Genomic DNA, 8,696 nt, shown 5'->3' with positions numbered 1-8,696 from the left:
CCCCCCCCCCGCAGCCCGGTCCCCCTCGGCCGCTTCCCCAGGGCGATCCCGGGTTTTCCCACACCCTGGCTCTGCCACTCCATGGCTGAGACGTCCCCTGGTGCCACCCCCTCCAGCCGCGGCCCCTCAGATGGCCCAATGGCTTCATCGTCTGTGGGGATCTCATTGAGCGACATGCGGGAGCCAGAGAACTCCACCTGGTGTGGCATGGGGATGAAGGGCAGCTCATCCAGGTCGTCCGAGTCCGAAGAGGATGACAGCGCTGGTGACTCCTTGAGGTGCCGGGGCACAGCGATGGAGAGGTGGTTGGACGTGTCCTCCAGCAGCTCCGGGATCGGCCGCAGCACCATGTTGCACTTGTAGCTGATCTGCGAGCGCTGCAGCAGCAGAACTCCACCTGGTGTGGCATGGGGATGAAGGGCAGCTCATCCAGGTCGTCCGAGTCCGAAGAGGATGACAGCGCTGGTGACTCCTTGAGGTGCCGGGGCACAGCGATGGAGAGGTGGTTGGACGTGTCCTCCAGCAGCTCCGGGATCGGCCGCAGCACCATGTTGCACTTGTAGCTGATCTGCGAGCGCTGCAGCCGGCAGAGAGGGCTGGATCAGGCCCAGGTAAGTGGCACGGCATCATCCTGCCCAGGGCACATCACCCTGTCCTGCCCAGGGCATGTCACCCTCTCCTGTCCAGCACACATCACCCCATCCTGCCCAGCACACAGCTCTGCCTGCCCCCCTCCTGCCCCAGCTCCTGCCGTCACCTGCCATTTCCGACGGGAGAGGAAGAGCTTTAGGTGGTCGGTGCTGATGACTTTCCCCTTGGCCAGCGTCTGCAGGACGAGGGGACAGTGGTGTCCCACAGAGCCTACAGCAGGCTCAGGGGAACCCCGCTGCCACCGGGCACTGGGTGCCTGTCCAGGCTCACCTTGAACCAGGGATGCTCCAGAGTCTGCTCCGCATTGGGCCTCCTGCGAACCGAAACCACCGGGTAAGAATGGCCCAGGCTGGGGGGGTTTGGCTAGCCCAGGGAAGGGCAGGAGGGTCTGGCTGCCCATGCTGCACCGGAGGAGTGGGGACAGGGGACCCCGCAGGACTCACAGCCTGTCATTGACCAGCACTTTGATGACAAAGCCCTTGGCTTCCCGGGTGAGCCCCTGGAACATCTTCTCCTCAAAGGCCACGTTGTAGTTGCGGATGTTCATCAGCGTCGTCTTGTCATTCTCCCCCACAAAGGGGGAGATCCCCGTCAGGCTGCCAAGAAGGGGGACACTGTCATCGGGCCGGGGGACATGGGGAACAGCATGGCAAGTATAGGGGACTGAAGATGGAACCCGGGACCCCAGCCCAAATGCCATGGGGAGGACAGAGGTAGGAGCAGTTGGGGAGGAGGCTGAGCCTGCAAGGAACGATGTGCATTGCCACAGCCCCAACACTGCAACTGGCAAGGGGGCAGGAAGGGGGTCCATTCCGTGGGGGCCCACCAAGGCACTTACCAGAGGTAGGCGATGACACCCACAGGCCTGTGGAGAGGACAGCGTGGTTACTGCACAGCACAAGTCCTCCAGGGCGCCCAGTCCCTGTTCGCATAGCGGGGAACCCGCCGTCCACCCCGGCGCCGCCCTTACCAGATGTCGGTGACACTGGAGACAGGGCTCTGGTTGACGATCTCAGGCCCCACGAACTCGGGGGTGCCGTACTTGCAGTACTGCGGCTCCTCGGGTGTCAGCTCCTGCGCGTTGCCGAAGTCGCAGATCCGGACCTGCTCGCTGCTCGAATCCGCCATCAGGAGGTTTTCTGGCTACAGGACAACGTGCGGCGGAGGGGAGCTTGGCAGGAGGCAGGGGCTCCCCCCAGGGAAGACATGTCCCCTGTCAGCAGGACCGAGCCCCCAGCAGCACAGCGGGAGCCCGTCCTTGCGGGCGCAGGGCAGGAGGGGATGGGAGAGCCCCGTACTCACTTTGATGTCCAGGTGCAGGACGCTGTGCTGGTGCAGGTAGCAGATCCCCTCCAGGACCTGCCGCATGTAGGATCGGACCTGTGAGAAAGCGGAGAGAGGGTGGGCACCCTGAACGTGGGTCAGCCCCACGCTGGCCCCATGCGGAGGAAGGCGCAGGCTGCAGCCCCCTTTGTAGCCTGACACAATGAGCGTTGCACGTCCCTGGGCTGGGACAGACCCCTGGTGTCCCCAGGCTCCCTGCTTCCCCCATCACCTTGCCCTCCTGGGGTTCACCCACCTCGGACTCGCACACCGAGGGCTTCCTCGCCATCCTGTCCAGCAGCTCTTCCTCAGCACAGCTGGGCCCCAGTCAAGGAGCACAGAAATGCCATGTCCCACCATGCCCTACACCCTCCTGGGCACCCAGCCCCTCCGCACCCACTCTGCTCCCGCAAAAGCCTCCCTCATCCCCAGCACTGTGCGCTCCTGGAGCAACGCCTGGAGGATACAGCTCCATGACCACGATGACAGCGTTCTTCTTCTCAAAGGCATCGTGGAAGAAGACGATGCGCTCGTGGTCTAGCTGTGAGAGGATGTGCAGCTCCCGCCGTGCTGACTGCTTGGCCTTGGTCTTCCCAGGAATGAACTTGGCAGCAAAATCCAGCCGGCTGCTCTTCTCCGTCACCCTCCGCAGGTAGGAGAAAGCCCCCCTGCAATGCAGCGATGGGGGAAAGGAAGGATAAGAAGGTGGGGGAGCAGGAGACCTCCCCTTCCCCGAGCAGCTAGGGCAGGCGCCTGCTCCGCAGGGAGCTGCCCAGTCCCCTGGCAACCCTCCAGGACCATCCACGGAGAGACTTCAGGCCTGGCTTTGCTCCAGCTGCCCTGGCTCCCCACCCTGAGCCGGTGCCGGGGCATCCAACGATGGCTGAGAGCAGCCCCATCACCGCATCAGGATCTGATATACCATGGAGCTTCGATCCCTGAAGACAAAACCCCAGGGTGCAGCCTGGCTCCAGCACCCCCGTCCCTGTGGTCCCCATGGTGCCCTGCTGCCCACCGTGCTGGTGGCCCCGTACCTCCCGATCTCCTCGTGCACGTCGTAGTAGTCGGTCAGGCGTCGTGCCTTGTGCAGAGCATCCTCCTCCATGGTGGCATCGGCAGCAGGCTGAGCTGGGGGAAGAAAAGGCGCTGGCGGGGGGCAAGCCGGGCACCCAGGCTCTGCCCCCCGGGGCCGGGGGGCCGGCCAGCCGTACCTGCCCGCACCACCAGTTCCGCCTTGCAGGAGACCTCCCCAGCCAGGTTCTTGGCTGTGCACGTGTAGACGCCACTGTCAGACTCAGCAGCGCCCAGCACCACCAGTGAGCACTCGTTGTCCTCATACACGAAGCTCAGGTGGCTGCTCTCCTCCAGCAGATCCCCGTCCTGGGGGTGGCAGGGGCATCAGAGGGGTCCCATCCCATCCCCAGCCAGTTCCTGCCACCCTTTCCCCGTGGATGGGGGCATGGGGCACATATTGCATCACCAGGGGTGAACACAACACCAAAGCCCCAATGCAGTGACCCAGGTGATGCAATGGCGGTTGTGGGTCTGGGGGGGCTGTGGGTCAGGAAGGAGGTGGGGGTGGTCCCAGCCCACCTTGTACCACATGATGTCTGGCAGCGGTTTCCCCTCCACCACCACGGCGAAGCGTGGCGTCTCCCCTTCCTGGGCATCGATGTCCTCCATGATGGACTCAAAGCGCGGTGCCTCTGGTGAGAGATGGGGTGTGGGGCACCATGGGACAGTGCCACCCCCCTGCCACTGGCATGGTGTACAGCTGTGGGGCACTGCGAGGAAGTGCCAGCCCATGGTATAGGGGCATGGAGTGACATGGAGCAACGGACATGGGATTGGGACGCTACGGGGCAGACCATCAATGACATGTGCCTGCAGCACAGTGGGACAGTCACCCATTGGCATGGGGCACCATGGGGCAGTGCCACTCACAGCACATGGGCATAGGGCACTGTGGGGTTGCATCTCCCAGTTACATATGGGTATGGGGTACTGTAGGGCAGTGCCACCCATGACACCTCTGTGGGGCATTGTGGAGGTGTCCCCTATGGCTCTTGGCAATAGGGCATGAGGGGGGAGTGTGTGCCACCCCATTATACACAGGTATGGGACTGCAGCAGTGCCACCCATGGCACATGGCTGAGGGACACCATGGGGCACTGCCATCCCATGCACACGGTCATGAGGCACATGGGACACTTCTACCCAAGTCAGATATGGGTATAGGACACCAGGCAGTTGTATCAACGTATGGTTCACGTGTTTTCAGGCCCGTGAGTCATTGCCACCCTGTAGAGCAGCATCCTCATGACATACAAGTGTGGAGCACTGAGGAGCAGTGCCCTGCTATGGGGCAGTGCCCCCATGGCACATGGGCTTGGAGCACCGGATGGTGATGCCACCCCCCCAGGCAGAGGGGTACGGCCTCCCAGTGTGGGGGCACCTACCTGCGAGGCGGAGGCGGAGGGTGCAGCGGGCAGCGCCGTGGCGGTTGCTCACCTCGCAGACCAGTGGCCCCGCGGCCCCCCGGCCCACGCGCAGCAGCCGCAGGCAGTGCTGGTCATCATCCGGCATCGTCACCTCGCACATCCCCTCCTGCTCCTCCAGCACCTGCCCGCCCCTGCAGGCACACCAGTTGCCACATGACAGCCCCACAGGCAGCCCCAGCCCCACTGCCCCATCGATAGCTCCCACCCCACAGACCCATGGCCACCTTCTGACCCACAGACAGCCCTGGCCCCGGTTCCCACCCTGCAGCCCCCCAAATGGCTTGCACCCTATTGCTAGCTTTGCCTCCTGAATGGCTCTCAACACTTAGCACCCCACAAACAGCACACCCCTCCCAAAAAAGCCCACCGCATGCAGCTCTGCACAGCCCTGGGCATCACCCTTGGGGGCATGCCCAGCCCAGCCCCAGTGAAGGACCCCCCCACCCACCACAGGCCGCACGAGGAGCTGGTGCAGGAGCCCCTTTCACAAGCCATGGGGTGATGCTGGGCATGGGGCAGGCAACGGGCACAGCACCATGTCCTACCTCTTCCAGGTGACAGCGGCCTCCACGTGGTTGATGGTGATGATGATAGAGGCTGGCTGGCCCTCCACCACGTAGACCACATCTGGCTTGTCCAGGATGACCGGGGCCTCTTCCAGGTAGGGACCTGCCACACTCATCGTCACCACCACCTCTGGACCCCACATCGCCCAGCCTTGGCCAGTTTACCACCCCACCAGCAACAGAGACCCCTCCACCCCCACCACCCATCCCTTCCCCACTGCCCCTCTCACCCCGGTCCAGGAGCTGCACAGGCCCCACAGGCGGGGAGGGCTTGCTGTTGGTCTTGGGGGTGGCAGTGATGACACGGAAGAGGTACTGGGCACCCTTGGTCAGCCCGTGCACTGTGTAGGTGGTGTCCCGCACGCCGGCCACCAGCACCAGCCACTGCGTCGTGCCCAGCACTTGCATTTGCACCATGTAGGTCACCGAGTTGGGGTCTGGAGGAGGAGAGGGTCAGTAGAGCTCCCGGCATCGGGCTGGCTCGGGTACCCCGTCATGGCGTTGCCCACCCCCTGCCCAGCCCCAGTCCCCTCACCTATGGCAGTGTCCAGCCACTTGGGCTTGTTCCAGGTCAGCGTGATGGCTCTGCCAGTCACCGAGGCCACGGTGGGGGGCCCATCCGGGGGGGTCGGCACCACATCTGCATGGGGAGGTGGGCAGGGGTGTAAGCGTGACCACTGCCACAGCTCCTTGGGCATCTGTCTCACACCCTCGGAGATGTCGGCTGGAGGGGATGGATGGGGCCAGCGACCCTCACTGGTTCCCTGCAGGGGCTCAGCCTGGCAGCCCCTGTGGGGCTGGTGGTCCCAGCAAGTCCCATGTGGGTCCTGGGGGTCCAGGGATGGGTTCTGACCCCGCAAGGTGAGGACTGCACAGCTGTCCCCACTTTTAGTTTGGATTAGAGACACCCTGAGGTCCCCTCTAACCTGAACTTCCCTGTGATCCTACCACCCTAGGACCTTGCTACAGGGCCACCAACCCCCAGCTCCGGGGCACAGCCTGGCAGGGTGACAGTGAGTGGCCACACATCCCCTGCTGGTGCCCGCTGCTGCTTACCGGTGACATAGAGGTGTGCGTAGCACGTGGCCTTCCCCACTTTGTTGGCGATGACACTTTTATAGACACCAGCATGTGCATGGCTGACGGCCGTGAACACCAGGCGATGGACATCCTTATCTAGGGGGGAACAGGGGGACATGGGTAAGACCCCACCAGCCAAGCGGCGCAGAGCTCCCCTCCCTCCTCATGGGGCGTGAAGGTCTGAGGGGTGATGTCTCATCACAGGGTGTCCCCCCTTCCTCCACGCTGTGGAGGAACCCCAAGGGGGCAAGGAGGGTGACAGGGAGCCCTACACTGCATCATCTTGCGGTCCTCGGTGCTGTCGATGCGGGAGCCGTTGTGGAACCAGGTGATGGAGGGGTAGGGCAGCCCGGCCACCTGGCACTCCAGCACGGCCTCCTTTGACTCCACCACGTCCAGGTTGTGCAGCGGCTTCAGGAAATCAGGCATGGTGAAGCACTCTGCCTCCGTTTCCGCCTGCTCCGGCTCCTCTGGGATGGATGGCATCTTCTCCAGCTTGGAGCTGCAAGAGCCCACACACACACACTCGTGGCAGGAACACGGTGCCCCCAGCCCAGCCCCAACCCCAAGCTTTGCACAAACCCATCGTCCCCCAAATCCCAGAGGGGGAGCAAGCACAGGGGATGCAGATCCCAGAGAGCCCCGACTCTTACATCTGGGAAGCAGCAGACGGTCGCGGCTCCTCCACGTAGAGCTCAGCAGAGCACTCCACATGGCCATGGGCGTTCCTGGCTGTCACCGTGTACTGCCCCTCATCCTCGCTGCCCACGTGTACAATGACCAGTGAGTGCAGCCCCCCATCCCGCTGAATCCGTACGTTCTCCCCCTCCTGCACCGGCTGGCCTGCAGGGGGACACACACCAGCATCAGCATCATCACCCCTCCTAGCCCCAGCCAGGCACGAGCCCTTGGGTGCAGCCCCCGAGGGGACAGGGAGAGGCCTCCCTGTAGGGCCCAGGACAAGCTCTCTGGGCTTGTGGGTTACCAAAATGAGTCCAGGTGACCGCCGGAGGAGGAGTCCCACTGATCATGCAGTCGAAACGCGCCGTCCGCCCTTCCACCACGTCCACGTCCTCCAGCTTGCGGGTGAAGAGCGGCTGCACGGAGGGCTGCACCGTCAGCCGGGCGCTGCAGGTCAGCTCATCTGCAAGGAGAGCGGGTAGGGGTGAGCCCCAGGCAGCACGTGTGGCGCAGGGCAAGAGGCAGCCTGCGACCCCCGGGCTGCAGCCCCAGCAGCCAACGTGGTCATAGCTGAGGGTACCCCACACCTGGTGGGGGCTGAGCCCGGGTGTGCTGGGTGCCAGGCTCTGTCCCTGCATGGGACAGGGGGGGCACAAGTGTGTGCAAGGTCCCCCATGCCCAGGGCTGGGGCTCTGCTGGCAGCGGGGTGCCTCTTTTGTCCCCTCACAGCAGTACAGATGCCAGCAGAAAGGTGGGGCGGGAGGATGCCCTGTCGTCCCCATAGGGCAGGGCGTCACAACTAGCCTAGACCCTTGGGGACAGGGCGGTGACACCGAAGCAGGCAGCGCCAGCACGTGCAGCACCCAGGGGCAGCATGGGGATAGGCACAGGCTGGATGCTCTAGATGAGGGGGTTTGCAGCAGGGACAGCTTTGAGTCATGGTGTCCCACCACCCATACTCAGGCACAGCCTCACCTCCCTGCACCCAAAACTACTGCTGTGCTTAAATCCCTGCGGGTGTGCAGCCTGCTCCGTGGAGGGATGCATGGGCACCAACAGCAGGGTGCTGGGAATGCCACTGCACCCACCGCAGCCTGGGTTACAGCTGAGGGGATGGAGAACTTGTCCCTGTCCTGCTGGGGGGGACAGAGGCTGCGTGCAGCACGCACAGGCAAAGGCGGGTGTCGGATCTATGGGACAGAGTCTGGGTCTTGCTGCTGCTCTTCCTCGGCTGCCACCAGTGATGGTTTGGTGGGAGAGGGTGGGTGGCCCTGACCCCCTGCCACCCCCCAGGGCCAGCAGAGACAGGTTGGCACTGGAGCCGGGTGCCTGGAGGCTCTGGATCCAGAAGGGCAGGGAGAGCTGGGCTCCAGGGCTGTGTTCAGCCGGTGCAGCCACAGCACGAATACATCTCCCCACGTTTCTGGGAGCTGCATGCATGGCGGTGGAGGAGCTGAGTGGGATGCGAGAGGGCTGAGGGTGCTGAAGCCCAAGGACTGATGCACACCAGTTTTCCCAGCCGGGGAAATCTCCCCAGCTCCTGGGACCAGAAACCACTCCCTGTCCTCCTATCACCCACCTCCAGCACTCACAGCTACATCCTGGAAGGACCGGAGCCCCAAAGTCAGGGATGGGGGGAGGTTGTCCACCCCCAGCACCCCCTTAGGGCCGAGCCCCAAGCGAGACCCCCGCCCCCACCCTGCCCCGGGGAGCTGCGTGACCGCCGCTTACCTTTAGCTGTGCTGAGCTTGCAGGTGTAGATCCCGCTGTCGTCCTCGTGCACGGAGGTGAGCAGCAGCTTGCACTTGCGCCCGTCAAAATGCATCTTGCATTTGAGCAGGGCGGGCTGGAGCAGCCGGCCCCGGGATAGCCAGTCCACGTCCATGTCTGGCGG

At 64.0% G+C, this 8,696-nt stretch overlaps 1 protein-coding gene across 1 annotated transcript in view; it reads right to left on the bottom strand.

Annotated features, from left to right (window-relative positions):
• SPEG (SPEG complex locus) overlaps positions 1-8,696 on the bottom strand; it is a gene marked incomplete at its 3' end in the record, with an annotated part of 21,721 nt that overhangs the window by 5,926 nt on the left and 7,099 nt on the right. Inside the window, exons 8-28 of the mRNA XM_009884155.1 lie at positions 8,534-8,689; positions 7,107-7,265; positions 6,775-6,964; positions 6,394-6,623; positions 6,098-6,217; positions 5,577-5,681; positions 5,272-5,478; positions 5,021-5,144; positions 4,434-4,612; positions 3,568-3,680; positions 3,186-3,354; positions 3,009-3,102; positions 2,442-2,642; positions 2,231-2,291; positions 1,954-2,031; positions 1,622-1,794; positions 1,490-1,516; positions 1,095-1,247; positions 922-964; positions 758-826; positions 65-377 (exon numbers count right to left, since the gene is read on the bottom strand). Of these exons, the coding sequence (XP_009882457.1) occupies positions 65-377; positions 758-826; positions 922-964; positions 1,095-1,247; positions 1,490-1,516; positions 1,622-1,794; positions 1,954-2,031; positions 2,231-2,291; positions 2,442-2,642; positions 3,009-3,102; positions 3,186-3,354; positions 3,568-3,680; positions 4,434-4,612; positions 5,021-5,144; positions 5,272-5,478; positions 5,577-5,681; positions 6,098-6,217; positions 6,394-6,623; positions 6,775-6,964; positions 7,107-7,265; positions 8,534-8,689 (2,964 nt within the window). The remainder of the gene's footprint in view (positions 1-64; positions 378-757; positions 827-921; positions 965-1,094; positions 1,248-1,489; positions 1,517-1,621; positions 1,795-1,953; positions 2,032-2,230; positions 2,292-2,441; positions 2,643-3,008; positions 3,103-3,185; positions 3,355-3,567; positions 3,681-4,433; positions 4,613-5,020; positions 5,145-5,271; positions 5,479-5,576; positions 5,682-6,097; positions 6,218-6,393; positions 6,624-6,774; positions 6,965-7,106; positions 7,266-8,533; positions 8,690-8,696) is intronic.

Source organism: Charadrius vociferus, unplaced genomic scaffold, assembly GCF_000708025.1.
Source record: "Charadrius vociferus isolate BGI_N301 unplaced genomic scaffold, ASM70802v2 scaffold1020, whole genome shotgun sequence".
NCBI classification, from domain to species: domain Eukaryota; kingdom Metazoa; phylum Chordata; class Aves; order Charadriiformes; family Charadriidae; genus Charadrius; species Charadrius vociferus.
Note: the sequence above shows the minus strand (reverse complement) of the source record. Positions and strands in the feature narration are given on the sequence as shown.